This window comes from Gorilla gorilla, chromosome 9, assembly GCF_029281585.2.
Source record: "Gorilla gorilla gorilla isolate KB3781 chromosome 9, NHGRI_mGorGor1-v2.1_pri, whole genome shotgun sequence".
Lineage (NCBI taxonomy): Eukaryota > Metazoa > Chordata > Mammalia > Primates > Hominidae > Gorilla > Gorilla gorilla.
In genome coordinates, this window is record NC_073233.2 from 97516222 (window position 1) to 97539784 (window position 23563).

At 34.2% G+C, this 23563-nt stretch overlaps 1 protein-coding gene across 9 annotated transcripts in view; it reads left to right on the top strand.

Annotated features, from left to right (window-relative positions):
* The window catches only part of LOC101149915 (glutamate carboxypeptidase 2), a 62488-nt gene that overhangs the window by 6879 nt on the left and 32046 nt on the right, over positions 1 to 23563 (top strand). For 8 of the 9 annotated variants that reach the window (XR_008669588.2, XM_055355355.2, XM_031006260.3 and 5 more), the window contains 5 exons: positions 1566 to 1752; positions 9123 to 9224; positions 15237 to 15362; positions 16156 to 16342; positions 18774 to 18867. Coding sequence is in view for 8 of the 9 variants with exons in the window: in XM_055355355.2 (XP_055211330.1) it covers positions 1566 to 1752; positions 9123 to 9224; positions 15237 to 15362; positions 16156 to 16342; positions 18774 to 18867 (696 nt within the window). In the remaining variant the exon portion in view is untranslated. Of the gene's footprint in view, positions 1 to 1565; positions 1753 to 9122; positions 9225 to 11654; positions 11839 to 15236; positions 15363 to 16155; positions 16343 to 18773; positions 18868 to 23563 lie in introns of those variants that run through there. The other variant, XM_055355358.2, reaches the window with a different exon arrangement.

The following is a 23563-nucleotide window of genomic DNA, read 5'->3' on the forward strand; positions in this document are numbered from 1 at the left end:
AATCTTTTCCAGGATGTGTTTTGTTCAAATGAGTGAGTCCCAACCCTGATAATAGCAAAATGTTGTTTCCTAGTTGGTAGTGACAAGACTGTTACAAGAAAATTCACTTAATAGTAGCAAAGCCTTATAATGATTTTCTCCCGCTTTTTTGTGAGTAGGTTCAAGATTCCCCATAGTAATTCCTTTTGCTTATAGGGACAGAGGCATAGCTGGCACTTCAGGATATCTGCATCCTACATTAGTTATATTGCAGTTTGTGATCTTTGTAATATTCAAGAAAATAGCGATATGTTGGCTGTTTTTCTGTTTTCCCTGCAGGTGCTCACTGATAAGGGATAGAGACTCCTTAGCTGCCTCTTATGTTTGTGCCCTTTTTGTTACAATATTTTCCATATTAGAAATTCTGTGTAAGATATTTTGCCCCTAAACATTTACCAAATGAGGATTTTAATACTATTTTTATAAATACAATTTAAATAACATTAATATAATTATTAAAGTAAACAAGTTACAGGAAATTCCAATTTTAAAAAATCGAGTTACTTTAATTCATTGTTGATTCACCAAATGAAAAAAAATTAAAATACATGGTAGAATGAAGCTTGAAACTGTAATTATCATAGTCACGTTGGTTATTAGTTTTTTTTAAATCACCATGAGGATGGAATTATGTTGATTTTATAAAACTACATATTTAAAACTAGAAACGTATGAAGTTCCAAAAGTTTAGGAAATATATATATATATTTATCTTTTCATGCTACATAATATCTTGTCATATATTTAAGGGCTTAAGTTAAAAATACTTACCAATGAGCTCTTCAGGGAAACAAGAAATTTCCCAGGAGGGAGAAATTTAAAACAATCAAAAGCACCAGAATCTAAATATATTAAATGAGAAATTAGTCTGCTCCTGAAAATATTTCTGGTAGCCAAATTTTGGCCACATAATTTCTTTGTTAGAGATATTCCTCTTCAGACTAATTATTGTCATTGATTTTAAGGGTGTTACTCTGTATGATAGATGGAGTGCAAGAGATTCATTCCAAACTTGTATCGGTATGTTCAGATTATTCTTTGATGAAGATACTTTATAAATGGTTGCTAATCAAAAAGTCTATCACTTGTCTATAACTCTCAGTATTTAAATAAATGTAATTATTGGTAATTCTTGCCATGTCACACCTTGGTCTTTTGGATAAAATATTTTTGTCTGTTTCAATATTTTACACAGTGATATAAACAGATAATTCCATGTAAGTTGCAAGAAGTACAGGTCTTAAGAAAGAATATGATAATCTACCATACGAGGTTATAGTAATAGGATTACACATAATGGTACAAAAATCAGTTTCTCCAATTTTTCTCTTGATTTAGTACAAATTAGAGCATAAAAATTTCAAAGCAGACTTTGAAAATCTATTTCATGCAATAATAGTACCACTTTAATTTTTTAACGTATCACACTTCAAAGTACTTTTGTGTAACTCTGCTTTTCTTTGTTGATTTGGAATAAAAGTTGATTAAACATTAATATCTAACCACTTTCAATTTTTGTTCACCAGTAATTTTACACAGATACCACATTTAGCAGGAACAGAACAAAACTTTCAGCTTGCAAAGCAAATTCAATCCCAGTGGAAAGAATTTGGCCTGGATTCTGTCGAGCTAGCTCATTATGATGTCCTGTTGTCCTACCCAAATAAGACACATCCCAACTACATCTCAATAATTAATGAAGATGGAAATGAGGTAAAAAATAAATAAATAAATGAAAGAAACATTCCCCCCATTTATTCTTTTTCAAATACCTTCTATGAAATAATGTTCTATCCCATCTCTAAATATTAATAGAAATCAATATTATTGGATCTTGTGAATACCTTTAATATCTCATTATCCCTGTCAACTACTTTCCTATGAAGTTGGAGTTTACTGTGTTTTAGAAAGATTCTGAGAAATTAATGCTTGATAACAGCTGCTATTTTTTAGTTTTTAGTACTACACACCAATATCAAATATGATATACTTGTAAACCTCCAAGCATAAAAAGAGATACTTTATAAAAGATATTCTTTTTTTCTTTTTTTTTTTTCCCAGATGGAGTTTCACTCCTGTCAGGCAGGCTGGAGTGCAGTGGTGCCATCTCGGCTCACTGCAACCTCCACCTCCCATGTTCAAGGGATTCTCCTTCCTCAGCCTCCTGAGTAGCTGGGATTACAGGTGTGCACCACCACACCCAGCTAATTTTTGTATTTTTAGTAGAGACGGGGTTTCGCCATGTTGGCCAGGCTAGTCTCGAACTCCTCACCTCAGGTGATCCACCCACCTCAGCCTCCCAAAGTTGTAGAATTACACTCATGAGGCACTGCGCCTGACCAAGAGATACATTTTTGATAGGTTTAATTTATAAGGACACTGCACAGATTTGGAGTTGCTGGGAAATGCGCGGATCCAGTATGCAGTTTGACCCAGCAAGTTTTTATTGGTACTTAATGATTATGTCTCAATTGATCAGGTTGAGCTCTGTGCGAAGAATTTGTATGTGGACATTTGGAGAGGACAAATTTGGAGGCAAGGTCTTTAGCATGGTATTTAAAGAATTTGCAGTCTTGTTTGCAAGTTGGGGCATATACTTGAGAAAGAGAAGACAATGCAGATAAATTGATATATTTATTATGATGTACGTTCAATATGAAAGATCACAAAATATAACATACATTCATCCTTACTTAACATACCTCAGTTTTAGAGCTACCGTATGTAGAAGAGTCCATTTCTATTTAGGTAAGTTCCTTTAGTCCTTTTATTACTGGGCACTCTTAATTACATGTAGCTTGAAATATGTCCAGTTTGATCAGTGAACTGAAAATGTCATGTGATTTAAGTACATATATAATTTTTTTTCATAGTAGGTCAATAACCTCCTTTCATTGACTAATGAATCAGTCTCTTCTTAGTGATTAATATGTTGTTATGTTTTACAGTCAGTGATATAATTCCATACTAAATTTCCTAATGTGATTGGAGCTTTTCATATTAACTACTGTTCTCAATCATAGTAGTTAACAATATAACTTTAAAAAATATTATTAAGCCAGGCGTGGTGGCATGTTCCCCTAATCTCAGCTACTTGGGAGGCTGAGATAGGATGATTGCTGGAGCCAGGAGTTGCAGACCAGCTTGAACAACATAGCAAGACTCCACCTTAAAAGAAAAAAAAAAAAAAAAAGAAAAACAAACTAAAAAAACTCTAAAATATATTATATTGAAAAGGCAATACCACTGCACGTCGTATAGTCTCAGAATGTTTGTTAAATAAGTGGTGGCATATCTATACAGTTAAATACCAAGGGGTCTTTAAAACACGTTCAGAAAATTTATTTAAAGAAATAAAATATTGACAATGTTAAAATGTATACATATGCTTAAACGTCTCTTTTGATCTATCAAATTTGAGAATTGTCTAGGTACAATGTGGAAAAGAGCAGACATATAATATATTTTAGTTTTTTGTTTTTTGTTTTTTTTTTTTGAGACGGAGTCTTGCTTTGTCGCCCAGGCTGGAGTGCAGTGGCGGGATCTCCGCTCACTGCAAGCTCCGCCTCCCAGGTTCACACCATTCTCCTGTCTCAGCCTCCCGAGTAGCTGGGACTACAGGCTCCCGCCACGACGCCCGGCTAATTTTTTTTTATTTTTAGTGGAGACGGGGTTTCACCGTTTTAGCCAGGATGGTCTCGATCTCCTGACCTCGTGATCCACCCACCTCGGCCTCCCAAAGTGCTGGTTAGTTTTTTTTTAAGATGCGGTCTTGCTGTGTTGTCGTTTTTTCTCCTTTTTTCCTTCCTCCTCACTTCCCAGTTTTGACTATACCATTGCTTATTTTATTTCATTATTTACTTTTGTATTACAAGCATTCATAATGTTACCAAAGCCTGTTACATAATACAAAATGAATCATGTAAAAGTTTCACTTGGGAGATTTTCCTGAATAGTGTTACATACCTAGTTTCTTAATTTTTAAAATTTATATCATTAGTTCTTTTTTCTTTTTATCCATGTTATATATGTACATAATCACATAATTCTCCTGAGTGCCTTGCTTTTTCTCTATTTTCCTCTTTCCAGAGGCAATCATTATTCAACTATAAGTTCACTCTTTTGATATTTACATCTATTTCTATAAATTACATGCTTATATGGCTTTTATTTCAGATGCAGGCATTATCTATTGACATTGTGACAAGTCAGCTCCCTGTTCATGCCTTGGCCCCAACCACCATGTTCTCTTACTACCTCCCATCTCCCAGTACAATTTAATTGTTATGAATAACAGTTCACAGCTGAGCTATGTGGTAAACTATGATTCCTTTTATACCCCTGCACAAAACAGACAAGTTCTCCATCCCGTAGGCAACAAATATGATTAGTATTTTGTGGATCCTATGAGAAATATTTTTAATGTATACAGAGACATTGTTTCACCTTTGATTATGCAGAAATAACATCCCATAAAGGTTTAACTATATATTGACTTTTTTATGTCACAAAATGTAAACAGAAATTGTAAACTAATATTGTTTTAGTTATACTCAGAATATATAATTTGAGGCTACCAGTGCATTTTGGAAAGTAAAAAATACTCTAAGACTGAAATTTAATCTAACTTTGATAAAGTCAACGAAAAAGGGATTTCCTTGACATTAAAAACTTTTCTTACTTGTTAGAATAGCTCATAAACTTGCTGTAAAATTCAGTGTGGCATAGTGGTGCTGCGAAATTGATTACCATAAAGGTAAATCAAGTGAGACAAGTTTGAATATTCCCTTGCCTGAAAGACATGCTTATATAATGACTTTGTTCCTTTATTGATTTTTATTGCACCTCAGCATAATTTTTCTTTTAATCTTACCTAGTGATTCAGATGAGTTCATTTCTTATGTGAATCACAGAAAAAAATATGGGAAATTTGGAATATGTGGGGATGTGGCAAGTCGTAGTTGGTTTGGTTTCATTTTAGCTTCTATCAGTGTCAGAAAAGGGAAATAACTACTGCTCTAGTCAGTACGATGTAAAATCTGCCCAGATCCCCTCCTCATCTCCAAATCCCTCCCATTTGTATTACTGCACTGGCCAAGACCTATACAATATAATGTTGAAAAGAAGTTTTGATAGCAGATATCCTTAACTTTCTTCTGGTCTTGAAGGAAATACCTTTAATTCTTTCTCACCATTAATTATGATATTTACTGTTTTCTTTTTCTGGTTATCTTAAAGTACATCCTTTCCACATATACTAAAAGTTTTTGCTATATGGATTTATATTAAACACATTTTTCTTTGAGATGAGCATGAGATTTTTCTTTCTTGATCTGAAGATGACATTCAGTGATATTCTAATGTTAGAATAATCTTACATTTTTTGAACTTGTAATATTAGCATTAGGGTTTTAAATTCATATATTGATATATATTATGTTTATACTCATAACATGTTTAGTCTGTATTTTTGCAATCTATTTGTTGGGTTATAATTTCAATATTCTACTTGCCTTCTAAAATGAGTTGGGTTTTTAATATTTTCTGAAATAGGTTTTGTTGTAATTAAATTATTTTTTCCTTTAACCTTTCAAACTCAAGGAAAACCAGTTGGCCTTGACTGTTTGTGGAAAATTTTAAACTACTGGTTTAATTTCTTTATTGGTTGTTATATGACTATTTTATGTCATATAACAATTTTTATTGTTTGTTAAATGACTTTATTGTTTGTCATATGATAATTTTATGTCATAGAACAATTTTTATTGTTTGATATATGACTTTATTGTTATATGGCTATACAACTAGATTTTTTTGTTGTTTTTGACCGAGTCTTACTCTGTCACCCAGGCTGGAGTGTAATGGCATGGTTTCAGCTCACTGCAACCTCCGCCTCCCGGGTTCAAGCAATTCTTCCGCCTCAGCCTCCCAAGTAGCTGGGACTACAGGCACGTGCCACCGCACCTGGCTAATTTTTGTATTTTTAGTAGAGGCCTGGTTCCACTATGTTGGCCAGGCTGGTCTCGAACTCCTGAACTCGTAATCCACCTGCCTCGGCCTGCCAAAGTGCTGGGATTACAGGCGTGAGCCATTGTGGGTGGCCGATTTTTTAAAAAATGTATTCTTATGTCAGTTTTCATAAGTTTTATTTAAAATGCATTTTCCGTTTCATGTAAGCTTTCAAATTTATAGCATAGTTGTTCCTAGTATTTTCTTATCTTTTTAAATCTGTTCAGCATCTGCAGATGTGCCTCTTTTTGATAATTAATATTATTTATTTATGCTTTTGCTATATATTTTTTCTTATTGCTCTTGAGAGGGATATGTCGAATTTACTAGTGTATCCAAAGAATAAACTTTGGCTTTGGCAATCTTTTCTCATCTATCTTTGCTTTATATTTTATTAATTCTGTTCTTGTTTTATAATTGCCTCTTTTATCTTCTTTGTGTTTACTTTGCTGTTCTTTGTAAAATCCTCAGTAGAATGCTTAACTTATTGACATTCAGTCTTTCTTCATTTCTACTGTGAGTATTTAGAGCCATAAATTTCCCCTTTAACTTCCCTTTCCACTTCAACTACATCTCACAAATTTGGATTAGGAGTAGTTTAATTATCATTAGTATGTAAATATTTTTTAATTTCTGTATTTTCTTCTTTGATCCTGGAACTATTTATAAGTATTTTTTTAAATCCCGAATATAAAGATTGTTATTGTTATTTGTTTGATCTGATCTCTAAATTGAACATATTGAGATCAGATAATGTGGTTTGTAGGACACTAATCCTTTGACAATTGTTGAGGCTTCCTTTGGAACCTAATATGTGCTCAATTTTTATAAATGTTCTGTGTTTCTTTGGGAAAAAACATGTATTTGATGGTTGTTTGGTTTAATATTTTATATTTGTACATTAGTTTGAGTTTGCTTATTATTTGGCTGAAATCTCCATTATCCTTAATGTGCTCTCTCATTTTGTCTGCTCCCGTTATTAATTAGAGATAAATGTTAAATTATCTCACCTCACTATAGTGATGTCTGTTTTATATTATATATATAAAATTTATAATTCCATAAATTTGTGTTATGTATAATTTGGAGACCTATTAACATATATAAACAAAATTAGAATTGTTGATGAAATGACAGACTTAACACTTATGTAGTAGCCTTTCTTATCTTGTCATAATGTTATTTGACTTTGTCCTAAAATTTTTTTTAAATTAATATTTGTTTGGTATTTCTTTTTCAGTAGGTTTATGTCACTGCTTGTCAATTGGTACACAGCTGATTTTATTTAGACATGCCACGCTTTTTAATTATTATTTTTTCCATTTTCATTTTTTATAATTCTAATATACAATATTTAGGTCACTTTTACCTTCCTCTAGTGTGAATTTTACTCTTCCTTTTTTCCCCTAAAGCTTTGGTGTCATAATTCAATCAATATTTCTACAATACAGAAACCTTAGAACACTTTCACTTTTGTTATATATTACCAATTTATATGCATAATTTTAATTAAGTCTTGTTTCATAAACTTGATAAATATGTTTATTAATATGATAGTAATAAGAATTTGGGAATTCTTTAAGGCTAATTCGAAGGCTGATTCCTCCTGATCATTTCTCTTAGGCCCCAGGGAGCACTACAAACCTGGCACTGCTTTAAAATAAATATTTTAGCTTGAGGCATACTATATAAACAGTGAATGGAAATTTGTAGGGTTATGAATTATCTGGAACCCTTTTTTCCTGCTTTACACTAAACCATTACTTTCCATGGAGCAAGTTTATTTTGAATTTATCCTTAACCCTGAAGGATATTGTTGTTCTTCTTTTTTTTTTTTTTTTTTTTGGTCACCCAGGCTGGAATGCAGTGGCACGATCTCCACTCACTGCAAGCTTGCCTGCTGGGTTCAAGTGATTCTCCTGTCTCAGCCTCCTGAGTAACTGGGATTATAAGCACGTGGGCCCGGCTAATTTTTGTATTTTTAGTAGAGACGGGGTTTCACCATGTTGGTCAGGCTAGTCTCAAACTCCTGACCTCGTGATCCACCCACCTTGGGCTCCCAAAGAGCTGGGATTACAGGCTTGAGCCACGGCGCCTGGCCAGGATATTGTTGTTCTTAGACCAGCTTTATGCACAGTCTTCTGCTGGATTCCATTATGTGAACCAGCTTTAAACTAACTCCTGAATCCTTTTCAAGGGGCCATAGGCTTTGATAGATCCATCTAAGGCAAAGCCAACTTTCGTGCTACCTCTGAGGATTCTTGCTTTCATTTTACTTTTTTGCTTCTGAACATTCCTATTTTTTTCCAATTTAATTATAAACTTAAAAAGATATATATTTGGTTCAGTGTTTTTCATTCTTTTCAGTGCATATGTTGTTCAGAGAATCTAGATACGGCCAGTTGTGGATTCCCCAATCATATACTTTTTTTTTAAGTAAATTTAATATTTAATTTGTTCCTAGGTAATTATCTAAGCACTATTATAATGATTGAGATTACCAAACAAAGGTACTTTTTATTTGGTGATTAAAATCTTTCTCCAAAATCAAAAGCTAGTCCTTACAAGTTCTCTCAAGAAATTCATGAGGTTAATTTACTTCTAACCTTCTGTGAAGCAACTACATATTTAGGCTTTTATTTACACTAGCTTAGTATGTATGCCACTTACAAAAAAATCAATTTCTAATTCTTCCTTCTATCAGTACACAGTTTACAGTGTACAGTATTCCTTTTGGAAGAGTATCTTTTTACCTCCTCTGAGCTTTTCTTTCTATAGTACTTATTTTATGGTTGTTGTTTTTTGTTTGGTTGATTTTTAGTTATTGGTGGGTTTTTTTAGCTTTGTTTCCTTGAATAGATCTTACCATTTTGAGGACAGAATCTGTGATTTATTCATCTCATGAATTCTTCACAACTTCTAGCATAGTGCTTGGTATCTGATACTATCATCAAAATCCTGAAGGATTCATTCACCCTCTACTGACATAAAATATAATATTCATTTTTTTGTGTTTGATTATAGTAATCAAACTTTAACTGATTTATTTTGATTATAATATTTTGTTTCTCTAGATTTTCAACACATCATTATTTGAACCACCTCCTCCAGGATATGAAAATGTTTCGGATATTGTACCACCTTTCAGTGCTTTCTCTCCTCAAGGAATGCCAGAGGTAAAAACACAGCGCAACAAATAAAAATGACAAAAAGAAGCCTCCCTTCTCTTCATATGTTCAGCCAATAATTAAAGGGTCATAAAGGGACTTTTGATGTAATCCAATTCATTTTTTCCACATTTAAGTAATGAGAATGTCTTAGTAAGAAGAAGGAATATTGATTATATTTTATTAATGGTATTTTTAAAGATACAATTTACTGCAATGAGATGCAGAAATCCCCAATGCACATTTATTGATTTTTGACAAATGCCTACATCCGGGTGATCCAAATCCTATCAATGTACAGAATATTACCTTCACTTCTGAAAGTTCCCTTATGCTTCTTCTTAATCAACTCTACATACCCCAGAGGATATGTTTCTTTGACATTTTTGCTACCATAAATTAGTTTTGCCTATTCTAATTTTTCATCTTTTTGTTCACTCTGTGTTTTCCTTTGTTGAAAAGAGATTCTTAATTTTGATATTGTCAAATTATTTTCCTTATGTTTTTGCACTTTGGGCCTTCTTTATTAATATTCTCCTTCTTTATTATTTACAGTGATATAACTGCATGACTTATGTATACCAAAAATTAACAATACATTTTTCTTTAAAAATAGTATTAATATTATCAGATTGAAGCTAAACATAAATGACCAAATAGTATATGATAGCAGAAAGTATAATGAATAAATTTAATTTAAAATAGCTAAACAATATAAAATATACTTTAAAAATCTTAAATGAATGTGATCTATTGAAGAAGCTGAAGTGTGAAGTGTGAAATTGAAGAACACTAAAATGTGTTGAGCAGTGAAAAGACTACGTATAAAAAAACAGGTTGGCCGGTTGTGGAGGCAGGCAGATCACCTGAGGTCAGGAGTTCGAGATCAGACTGGCCAACATGGGGAAACCCCATCTCTATTAAAAATACAAAATAATTAGCCAGATGCGGTGACACACACCTGTAGTCCCAGCTATTCAGGAGGCTGAGGCAGGAGAATGGCGTGAACCCGGGAGGTGGAGCTTGCAGTGAGCTGAGATTGCGCCACTGCACTCCAGCCTAGGTGACAGAGCGAGACTCCATTTCAGAAAAACAGAACAAAACAAAACAAAAAACAGTTAAACCGTTTATGTTTCTGGATGAGAAGACATCATATTATAAGGAGAAAATTACACCTAGATTAGTTGGTAGGTTTACTACATGCCCAATTATAATCTTCCAAATAATTTTTGGACTTTGACATTACTATTAATCGTAAGAAAGAGTTTTAAAGACCATTGTCTCTTATTTCCTTCAAATAGATTTAAACTCTTCCAGATCAATGGCTAAATACAAAGAGCACACATGTTGTATGGGTCTGCTGTTTATGTTCAAATATCAGATGAGTTTGCTGATCGGTGTTCCTCACTGGATCATCTGTAACCCAGCCAGTGGAGTGTTAATTCTTTCAAAACTATGTATGTCCGTATGTGTGTTTAAAACATTTCACGGGCCAGGCGCGGTGGCTCACGCCTGTAATCCCAGCACTCTGGGAGGCCGAGGCGGGCGGATCAAGAGGTCAGGAGATCGAGACCATCCTGGCTAACAGGGTGAAACCCCATCTCTACTAAAAATACAAAAAAAATTAGCCGGGAGTGGTGGCGGGCGCCTGTAGTCCCAGCTACTCGGGAGGCTGAGGCAGGAGAATGGCGTGAACTCGGGAGTTGGAGCTTGCAGTGAGCCGAGATTGTGCCTCCTGACCTCAGGTGATCTGCCTGCCTCCGCACCCGGCCAACCTGTTTTTGTATACGTAATCTTTTCACTGCTCAATACATTTCAGTGTTCTTCAATTTCACACTTCACACTTCAACTTCTTCAATAGATCACATTCATTTAAGATTTTTAAAGTATATTTTATATTTTTTAGCTATTTTAAATTAAATTTATGCACTTCAGCCTGGGCGACAGAGCTAGACTCCGTCTCAAAAAACAAAACAAAACAAAAATTCACGATCAGTAATCTTTGAATTTACGTCTGAATCCTGTGGAATATGAAATAGGGGACTCTGCTTTATGCTATTTAAAATTAGCAATTTGCGATGTTCATAAAATATAGTCTATCTAGTGGTTCTCAAGCTTTAGTGTCTGTCACAATAATCTGGATGGCTTGTAAAACACAGATTCTAGTTTCCACTTCCTAAGTTTAATGGTGTGGAGCCTGAGAGTTTGTGTTTGTAACAAGCGTGATATTGTTTCTGAGGGTTCAAGGACCATCTTTGAGAATTACTGGTTTTGCCTCCCAATTCTATCTCTATAAATAAGAGTTAGGGAGATGGAAGCTTAAGGAAACAAAGAAAATTCCGGGCTAAGAGTGCAAGATTCTATTTATTCACAGTCATAGAACAATGGATGGTACAGTGTAAGTTGTACAAGAAGATCTTTGTCTAAAAACAAAGCTCTTTTCTAACAGTGACAACTTGCATTTGAGAAGTGCTGAGAGGGAATATCTGTCACACTTGTTTTCATTTTCAAAGTTTACTCTCATTTTTAAGCTGATATGTTTTTCAGTTTTCTCTCCCTCACAGGTTGTTTTGTGAGGATTGCTGATATATCAAAAGATAGCCACATTTAGAGACATTTAAAGGTACAGTCTCCTCAAAGTTACTTATATTAAGGGTAAAGAAAGTAGGATACTTAACTAAAAAAAAATTTTGCTGAAATCACATTGGTTAATGACTTTGTAGCCACAGTTAAAATAGAATAAGTGTGCTCCAGAGAGGGCTAACAATGATAAATCAGACATATAGTGTTATGATTAATAGTGCATTAATATTACATTGGTCTTAGGAAGAAATACAAGAGCTAAATGTAATCCTTTTACAGAGGCAAAGATTCAAATGTCAGTTTCCCAATTAGACTTTCCTCATTTTCTTTAATATTACACCCACTTAAGCTCTAGTTCACCATTTGTATACTCTATTTAAATGCTTTTTAATTTTTTCTATACTACTTATCACCTTTTAATATAATGTATGCTTTGCTTAGTTATTAAATTTAATGCTCATTATTGTATTATCCCATCCACATTACAGGAAACCCCCAATTTAAGATGGCTACTTAAATTTTTTTGACTTTATGATTGTGCAATAGCCATACTCATTCAATACACTTCTCAACTTACCATGAGGTTATGTCTGGATAAACCCATTATAAATTGAAAATATCCTAAGTCAAAAACACACTTTAGATGTATAATTATTTTCAACTTAGGTGAGTTTAATAAGACTTAATCCCATTGTGACTGAAGGAGGACCTGCAGTGTAAGTTCCTTCAAGGGCAGAGATTTGTTGTATTAACATAGGGCACTGCCTAACACATAATAGATCTTCACCAATTTGTCAAATGAATCCTAGAATCAGCTTGGAAACAATTTCATTTTAATATCTTATATATATTTGTCATGTACATGCTATGAAAAATGTAGTCAAAAAGGAAAACAATAACCAAAATAAAATCATAGGATATTGGAACTCATCCGGGACGGGTTTCAAACTAGGGTGTGTAAAGACTTTCGAAAGGCAAACATGACATGGTTTTAAAGAGATCGGTTTCCAGATCATCAATTACCCTGTGCGCTTTTTCATGGTATTGAAAGCTAGCCTGTCGTGAGGTCCTGCTCCCTATTTACAAGCATTTTCATCTTATTTTATAAATGAAAAACATCTCCTACCCATTCTAAGTCAATATGAAGCATGTATCTGTGTTGTAAAAATCTCTGGGGCTTCAAAAAAAGAGACAATTAGAAATATTGTTTTCAATGTTAAGATAGTGAATGATTCTAATAGCTAGGTAACAAATTCTTAGCAATTCAAATAGTTTACAACTGAGCAAAATTAAAGGTAAACCCAATTGAGTTTCCAGCTAGTATCATTAAAAGACACTTGAATGATGGATCAGTTTGTGATTTTCAGATTATAACTTGAAAGAAGTTTAAATAAGTTAGTGACAATTCCATAACTAATCTTTCATTCCTATCCAAGTTTTCTCAGAACTTACTGTAAAAACAACAAATGTAAATTGAACTGTTGTTGCTGATCCCTTTCTCATTTTAGCAATAATTTGTTCACCCACTGAACAAATGTGTTAAGATAACGCTTCACTGTCCCACTCATTGCATTAAAAGATATATTTCTAATCAAATTTTATGGTTATGCATTATATATAAGAATTGCAATGATGTTGTTAGACTTAATTTGATACTGCTAGTAATTATGACTTAATCTATCTTTTTTTTTTTTTTTTTTTTTGAGACCAAGTCTTACTCTGTCGCCCAGGCTGGAGTGCAGTGGTATGATCTTGGCTCACTGCAACCTCCACCTCCCGTATTCAAGCAATTCTCGTACCTCAGCCCCCGAGTAGCTGGGATTACAGGTGGTGCTACCACGCTCAGCTGATTTTTGTGTTTTTAGTAGACATGGGTTTTCACTATGTTGGCCAGGCTGGTCTTGAACTCCCAACATCAAGTGATCCGCCCACCCCAGCCTCCCAAAGTGCTGGGATTACAGGCATGAGCCACCATGCCTGGCCTATAATTATAACTTACTCTTGAAGCTGTTTCTTAACACAGTCTGTCACAAAAATAAATTTTTTAAAAAAATTGACTTATATAGATATACTGATTCAAGGAAATTTGACAGTGATTAATAAAAGACTTTCAAGCATACCCATATTTAAGGTGATAGATTCTGAATTGAAATTTAGAATGCTAGTTGATAATTGTGGAGTGTTCTCTTGGGATCAACATCTGTGAAAAGCAGAGCTGGATTAGGCAGAGGGAGAAGTCACCCTGCAATGCCAGCTGAAGGATAGCCTTGGCTAAGCCTGTAAGGAGGTCTGGAATAGTTTCTCAGAATTGTCCTACATTAGACTGAGATGTCCAGGTCTCCGTACCCTCACCTCAATCAGTCACTGAATGTGTGGCATTCTAGGAAGGGACATGACCTTGAGCAAGGGGGCTGTCTACAGCTGAGGCAATCTTTGAAGGGGCTGACAGATGAAGATTGTCTGCAGAGAGCCTTCCCTGCAGCTGGAGCAAAAAGTCCTTCATTGACCATGAATCTGGACAGCTCATCTGGTGCCCAGCACAAATATATTTTACTTTAGAGTAAAATTCTGTGGGGGAAGATGGACAATATACAAGTTCAAGAAAAAAAAAGAGATGACAAAATTTTGACTGTAAAGAACAGCATGTTCATGTATTTTTTAAAATTGATCATGTTGAATAGTAAATTAATACAGTATTTAAATTCCTTTGGATCAATATAAAAGTTGTATACAATTTCTTCTAAAAATGTTAATATTTATAGTAAGCTAGATACTGCATGCTTTGCAGCTCCTTAAAGGTATGATAAAAAATTTTAAACTTTAGATGAAGGGGTACATTGTCAAAATTAATTTAGAGAATAGGTTATCAAAAAAGGTTGGAAGATCACTGATTTAATCTAGCATATCATTGAGCCAATGAGAATATCGAGACTCAAATATGTTATAAGATTTGCACATAATCACATTAATGACTGAAATCAGACCTGTGAAGCAGTGATGTTACCTGTGCATTTTTCTTTACTTGGTAGTCGTTAAGAACCATTAAGCTACTCCCTGTGAACACACACTGAAGAGAGAAAAGGTCTCATTAAGGGCTTCTTAGCCTAGGGTATCTGGACCCCTTCAAGTTGCGTGCAGCAATGTGTACACGTATATGCTTTTCTGTGGGGGGTGCTTCTGTAGCTTCAGCTTCATAGCCACTAAATATGGGACAAATACAAACAAATATTACTTTATTCATGTGCTTCTAGCCCATCTAATTCCATTCTCAATTTAAATTCATTTTTCCCTTGAATCTCTTCTTCGGAGCTCATGCATTTCTGACCCTCCTGTGTGCTCTGACCTCTTCCCTCTTTCAAAAATGTCCAACAGTCCCCATGCAGAAAAACCTCCTTGTTTTATATCTGACTCATATTAAGTCATTCCTGATCTCAACAGGGTGATCTAGTGTATGTTAACTATGCACGAACTGAAGACTTCTTTAAATTGGAACGGGACATGAAAATCAATTGCTCTGGGAAAATTGTAATTGCCAGATATGGGAAAATTTTCAGAGGAAATAAGGTAAGGTAAAAATTATCTCTTTTTTTTCTCTCCCCCAATATAAAAAGTTATAGTGGGTTTTACATGTGTAGAATCGTTTTCTTAAAACTTTATGAATACCATTATTTTCTTGTATTCTGTGACGTGTCCACCTTACAGAGAGGACACATTTACTAGGTTATATCCCGGGGTTAAATTCGAGCATTGGAATTTGGCCAGTGTAGATGTTTAGAGTGAACAGAACAAATTTTTCTGTGCTTACAGGTTATGGTTGTGGCCTACAAAGAAGCATGCACTGGGTTTATTATTAACTTTCAGTATCTTTGTTTTAAATATTTTCTACAAAAATGTTTACTAAATTAAATTGTAGTATGAATTGTTATAAATAATGAGGAAAAACAATTTACACATAGCAAATTTAAACATTACTGTCATTTGATTTGTTAATAAATATATTTTTCTCTTTAGTGGGAAATTAAATTTTAAAAAATTCCCTTTCGACTGTAGAACAAATAGGAATTTGGCCTGTGGGGTCTACTTGCTTATTATATTTCTAAGCTAGTTGAAGGAAATAGCAAATACTCACTACCACTAATAAGAACATTACCAAAACTGATGTTCTGAGGATTTTTAGAGCTTATAGTAGCAAAAAGAAAAGGGAAATTCTCTCTGAGATGTCCTTTGTTGTAGGCCTAATGACAAAAGGTTGAAGATAAAGTTCTAGTACTCATTTAAGTGTAATATTGAAAATTGATATTACCGAATCTGGAACAACCAATTTAAAATAAGGAAAGAAAGACACTGTGTTTTCTAGGTTAAAAATGCCCAGCTGGCAGGGGCCAAAGGAGTCATTCTCTACTCAGACCCTGCTGACTACTTTGCTCCTGGGGTGAAGTCCTATCCAGATGGTTGGAATCTTCCTGGAGGTGGTGTCCAGCGTGGAAATATCCTAAATCTGAATGGTGCAGGAGACCCTCTCACACCAGGTTACCCAGCAAATGGTGAGTGATCAATCCTTGAATATCACAGGAAACTTAACATTTGAAAGAGACTTTATTAAAGAATTTCCTTTGGTACAATGGACTAAGCATGTCTTTCTTTTTTTTCTCTTTGCATTTAAGAATGAAAGAATTTTGAACTCTAAAGTGATTGGTTCAGACCCCTTACCCCCTTATTTTGAAACTTTGGCCTGGTGGGCTTTCAAATTCAGACTTTTTCAGCTATTTAAAAGACATTATGGTGTTACACATATACCATAACTTGCATAACAGTGACATAGGGGGCCGGGACAGAATATGGGGAAAAAGCATATAAATATTTTTGCTGCAGAGTGTATGAATACTTACGCTAAGTAGTAAATGGGGGGTGGGGAATAAGGAATATAAACAGACTTATGTCTATTCAAGTCAAATTTTGCTTTCATATGAGTTCAGGTCAGATCAGGTTTTGCTGTTAAATAAATTCCCCCCAGATTTACAGATTTCACAGTGTGGGTAAGGGACAGGAGAGCAGAAGTTCCATAAACTTTTTAAGTGTCCAATTTAGGATATAGAGCCCAGGAAATGCATATTGCTTCATTTCTGTAAGATAACAGAGATAACTTTCAAAGAGTGTTTCCTAAATGCCAGCATTTTACTTGCATTAACAACCCTAAAGCTAGGGGGTGTTATTATCTCTTATTTGACAGGGAGGAAAGTGAGACTAGAAGTCAGCCCAAGATCACCCCTCCTCTGAATGAGCAGTTGGATTCAAATTCAGGCAGTCTGGCTCACAGAGTCCACATACTAGTCTTATGCTGACAGGCTCCCCTGTAAAACATTAACAAAGGGAGCTAATTTATTTTGAATGTGCTCAACTATTTGATGATGTTTACAAAAATCTGTGATCATTAAGTTTGTGTGGTTTAAAGCTAACTAAATTTTTAAAACTTGTATAAAATACTTTGCCAAGTTATCTATGACATTTATGCCTTCATCTGGTTTTACTCTTAAATTGTAGACTCCTGTAAAGATTATGTATTTTTTTTTTTGGCTTTGTAAATATTCTTAGAACATAATACATTGTCAGAAATTTTTTCTTTTTTAAAAAATGATACATATTACCCTATAGTAAAATTATATAAATCTACCTGAACTTTATTTGCTCCACCTTTTTATTTCCAAGTTTTAAAAAATGCAGCTTAGCCTAAGCTTTATTAGTTATGCAAAGTCAAAATAATGAAAATAAAATGAGATTAACTGGAATGTTTCTGTTGATTTTCTTCAAATTTGAATGATGGTATTTTAGGGGGAAATTATGTTATTTCTATGGGGCTAATGTTTATTGAATTATTTTTTGTGCTCTATACATTTTTATTTTCTTTCTAATTTCACTTTTTATTATGGCATAATTCTAACATATACGAAAGTAGAGACAGTTATCAACATGTTGTCAATCTTGTTTTATTTGTTTATCACTCCAATTTTTTTTTGCTATTATTCTAAAGAATTTGAAAACAAATCCCATACAACATATCATTATGTCATTTTACCCATAAAAACAAGGATTTGCAGTTACCTAAGTTTCTTATTAGATTGTTTTAAAAACAGACAAAAAAATGGAAAAATAACTCTGATTTTTCTTAAATCTGAAGAAATGATAGGATGTGTGTGCTTATTCTGAGGTACAGTTTACATGCAATAAAATACATAGATCTCAAGAGTTCAGTTCAATAAATTTTGCAAATTGCGTGTGTTTATGTCACTTAAAATAGAACATAAGGGCCTTTCCATCACTCTGGAAAGTTCTTTTGTACCCCTTTCTGGTCAATTTTCTCTGTGTCCCCTAGAAGCAATCACTATCTAATATCTGGCATCGTGTATTCGTTTGCCTGGGTTTGAACTTCAAGTTAAGTGGAATCAAACAGTAGATTTTTTTTTAAAGCCTTGCTTATTTCAATGTAGTAATTTGAGATTTTCCATCATATTGTATGTATTAGTTTTTTTTTTTTGATGATTGAGTAGCATTCCATTGTGGGATTATACTACGGATTGTTTATTCATTCTTCTGTTGTTAGAAACCTGGACTTTGTCTAATATTTGGCTAATATAAATGTGGCTGTTATGAACAATTTTGTACACGTCTTCTTGTGGGCATGTGCTCATCTTTCTAGAGTACCCAGGAGTGGAATTGCTGTGCCATAGTGCACATTTCTGCTTGACATTGTTTTTCAAAAGAGTTACCTTAAGTGATTGTATAATATTAGCCTAGATTCTCACAAGCAATGTATGAGGATTTCAGTTGCTCTGCATTCTCGCTAACATTTGAATTGTTAATCTGTTTTACTTTAACAATTTTAGCAAATGTGAAATTAGAATGTATTTAATGTGATTTATAGAGAACCGTTCGAATGAAACTGAGTTTTTACTGGAAATATGGCAATTTTTTTTTCAGAATATGCTTATAGGCGTGGAATTGCAGAGGCTGTTGGTCTTCCAAGTATTCCTGTTCATCCAATTGGATACTATGATGCACAGAAGCTCCTAGAGTAAGTTTGTAAGAAACCATGGATAGCTATTTGGGTAATTTTTATTATTGACATTTTTCAAATGTTAGACTTTTATCTCCATTTTTTAGTACTTAAATTTTCCAACGTGGGTGCTGCTTGTGATTTTATCACTATAAAATAGAAGAGTGGTTCTGTTCTGGAATTTAGTATATACATGAGTATCTAGTGTATGACAGCCATGAAAATGAGCCTTTCAGATATTTAACTTCAGGGAACCTAATTGATCAATTGCTTCAGACATTGTGCTTTGAAACCCCACTATATCTGTGTCAAGACTATGCTTCCTGTAGGTGTTCTCGGGCAATGACTTAGTGTGGCAAGGATACTACTGCACGCCTGTTTCTGGAAGGCACTGGACTCCTCTGATGCAAAACTTTGGCCCAGGGACTCCCTGATAGCCTGGCTTAAATAGATGCTGCACCCAACACTCCTCTTTCTTTTCCTCCTCCCTTTTTCCTTTACTCAATATTAGACCTACCTTGCAGTCTAAGGACTTTCTCAGGGTTTCCTAGCTCTCTCCTTATTTTCCACACATGCTTTTCCCTAGTAAATCTCTTACTCATGTATTCCTCTTACTGTCTACGTCTGGGAGGACCCAGAATAACACACTATGAGAGCAACTTCCATTTTGTTTTTATATCTATTCTTCTTCCCCTTCTGCTTTCTTTATTGAAACTTTCTGCTTTCATTATTGAAACTTTCCCAGATTTGTTCTGCTTAACCTGGCATTGGAACTGTTTCCTCTTCCCTGTGCTGCTTTCTCCCATCGCAATGTCCTTTTTTTTTTTTTTTTTTTTTTTTTGAGACAGAGTCTCACTCTGTTGCCCAGGCTGGAGTGCAATGGTGCAATCTCGGCTCACTGCAACCCCCGCCTCCCGGGTTCAAATGATTCTCCTGCCTCAGCCTGCTGAGTAGCTGGGATTACAGGTGCCCACCACTATGCCCGGCTGATTTTTGTATTTTTAGTAGAGATGGGGTTTCACCATGCTCATCAGGCTGGTCTCAAACTCCTGACCTCAGGTGATCCGCCCGCCTTGGCCTCCCAAAGTGCTGGGATGACAGGCATGAGTCACCACGCCCAGCCACCATTATTCTTTAGAGGTAAGAGAACACTGGCTTTTCTAAAAGTGAAATTGATAGAGACCAAAGCGTCTGGCCAGGTGGTCCCTTTTCTTCTTTAAGTTCAAGCCTTTCTTAATCATTTTATTCCAGTATCTATGAGGAAGCACTTTTTGACCAAGGGCAAGGCACTCATTTTTAGAGGTGAGGAGGCTGACATCTGGGGAGTAGGACACATCTGTTCAATTTAAGGGCAGATTAAGAAAGTACCCTGGTCTTTCTTCCTTGGGGCTATAAGATTTACTGCATTGGTTAAGATTCAGGACCAGGCACAACTTTTGATAGCACCATAGACTATGCATTTGCCTAAAAATATGTATAAATAAGGACTAAGTATTCATGATATTTAAAAGATAAAAGTGATTTTAGCATTACCTGTAATAGTGGAAAACTGTAGACAACACAAATCTTCAACAATTTATATGTACTCAAATAATACATTAATGACTATCATAGTAAATGAAGTGATTAAAAGATATTATATGTAGTACCAGAATAATTAATAATGTAGAAAAATGCTTATATTATTAAGTGAAGAAAAGCAAATTTCAAAACTATATATATATAGTATTATCTCAGTTATATAAAAAATTAAAACATGGGGCTGGGCGCAGTGGCTCATGCTTGTAATCCCAGCACTTTGGGAGGCCGAGGCGAGCAGATCATGAGTTCAAGAGATGGAGACCATCCTGGCCAACATGGTGAGTAAAACCCCGTCCGTACTAAAAATACAAAAATTAGCTGGGCATGGTGGTGCGTGCCTGTAGTCCCAGCTACTCAGGAGGCTGAGGCAGGAGAATCACTTGAACGCGGAAGGCAGAGGTTGCAGTGAGCCAAGATCGCGCCACTGCCTCTAGCCTGGGTGACAGAGTGAGATTCCATCTCAAAAAAAAAAAAAAAAAAAAAAAAATTAAAACATGAACCTGTATTATCTTTGTAATTAGAAAAGAGGGATGCATAATATTATGGAATTAGATGTGAGATTTATTTAGACGTCTACTATTTGGTCTGGTTTACTAGGTCAATATCAGCTGTGCTCTGATTGTGTAATGGAATTATCTGATTGATTGAAAAATAACAAACGCAATTCATCTGACATTACTGTGTCAGCCTCTGTAAGCCATTTTACAAATACAATCACTGTTAATAACATAACTTTCATGGAAAAGTGCATTTTACATTCAAAATTTCATAATTAAGAATAGACACTTTCTATTTATCCACCCATACTTTCTAAGCCATAATGAAACAGTCCATATAAGCGGAATTTAGTTTTAAAAAATTGTTTAAAAGAACATATAGTTTGTTTATGAATTTCACTGTGAAAATTTACTCTCTTGGCACAGGTACCTTGGGAGTGTGCCAAGATACTCAATTCTCAGGTTCTCTCAAGTGGTTAGCAGTTTAGCATTGTGCACTAATTAGAAAAGACAGTGTTTTACAAATGGAATATATCATGAAATAAAAGTTTATCAATAAATGTGTGAGTAAATGAGGAGAGATATAAAGTCATATAATGGCCCAAGAATGCTGAGAACTTAAATAAAAAGTTGATGAAATGTGAGTGATGGTAAAAACTTCAATGTTGACTTGAGTGTGAGAGAAATGGGACACCATATATATTGTTTCCTGTTTTTCTTTACATGTATACTGAACACAGTGTGATTATGTGGTTTTAATTTGCCTTCTACAGTAACTTCTAGGACAATAATTATAGTGCCAACAGTAACAGTAATAGCATGTATCCTGCATGGAGTGCTAATTACGCTTTAGCAATTACCGTTGTGCTAAATGCTTTACATACATCTCCTCAATTAACCTATAAAACAACAATATGAGTTAGTATTGTGATACTCATTTTAACCAATGTTCAGAGAGTAAGTGAGAGAGCCAGGGCCCAGATTCATGTCTGATGCAAAAGACACTTTGGTAAACACTACTTACTCTCTACTCAATGACGCAAGCATTTAGTAGCCACCTCTATTGATTATGGTGTTGTCTCATTCTTATGCCTCTGCTTGGGAGACCTTTAATGGCTTCTCACAGCCCACTCACTCAAGAAACATTTATAGAATGACATTTATATTTCAGGCACTGTGGTAGAAGTAGGAATTAGGTAAAGTCAGTAGTAACGTCCTATCTTGTATTCTTGATTTTAGTAATTACTTTTTAAACTTGGTCAGTTTAACTAATGGTTCGCTAATTTTGTTGATCTTTTTAAAGAATCACCTTGGTTTCACTGATTTTTCTCTATTTATTTTATTATTTCTCTTTCAATCTTTTTAATTTCCTTTCTTATGCTTTATGAGTTTAGTTTAGTTTTCTTTGTCCAGTTTCTTAAGGTGAAAGCTTAGCTTAATGATTTGAGACTCTTTCTATATAAGTGTTTACAGCTATGTATTTTCCTTTAAGCACTGCTTTTGCTGCATCTCATAAATATTGGTATGTTGTGTCTTCATTTTCATTCATCTCAAAGCATTTTTAAATTGTATTTGCAAGTTCTTCTTTGACCCATTGGTTATTTAGGAATTAGCTGTTTAATTTCCATATATTTGTGAATTTCCTAAATTTACTTTTGTTATTGATTGCTAAATTCCTTTTATTGTGGTTGGATTAGTAAAAGAAGTATATGAGTAATAAAATGATCGTATAATTTCAACCTTTTAAATTTATCCAGACTCGTTTTACAGACATGATTTATTATGAAAAATGCTCCATGTGCACTTGAGTTACACTATTTTTCAATTTCTTTCTCAAGGAATCTTAGTCATTTTATATCCCAGCCAGAATAATCATCATGCCTTACACTTGCTCTATGCTTGCCTGCCTCTGTGCCTGGAAGGCTCCTCGCCCTCATTTTTCCATGCCCGGCCCTTATTCATCTTTAAAATCCAGATCAAGTGAAACCTTCTTTAGAAAGTAATTCCTGATCGCACAAGCTGATTCAAGCTTTCTTTTGTCCAAATTTTTTAGAACTTTACCTTTGCTCTGTCATATTCTGTTTTATATTATGATTGGTTTTATATGTATTTTCTTCTGAGTGATTTATAAACTCTTTGGTGGAAAGACTGAGTCTTGTAAATATTTATATTTTTTAGTGAATAAAACACAGTGCCTTCAACATAGTAGACAACAAATCTTCTCCAAATGGTCAAATCAAAATTAATATGCTACAAGATACAGAATTATAAACTCAATACTGTCTATACATTAATTACTGTACATCTACCATCTACCAAATATGTTCAGAGACATTTTCCAACATTTATTTGTACTTCCTAATATTTTTGTGGTTTGAAATTTTAATATTCAACTTTTAAATATTTGTGGAATTTATTTTTTATTTATAAAGTGAGAAAATGACCTAAAGAGATTTATACCTCAGTAACATTTTTCAACTCAAACTTCTCCATGTATGTGCATTATTTTTTCATTGGTATATTAGATTCTTATATATAACTATTATTATGTTCTCTTCTAGTCATTAGTTTACCTGTCCTTGTGGGGACACTACAATCGTGGCTTTATATTGTATTGTTTTATGGAAATATGGACT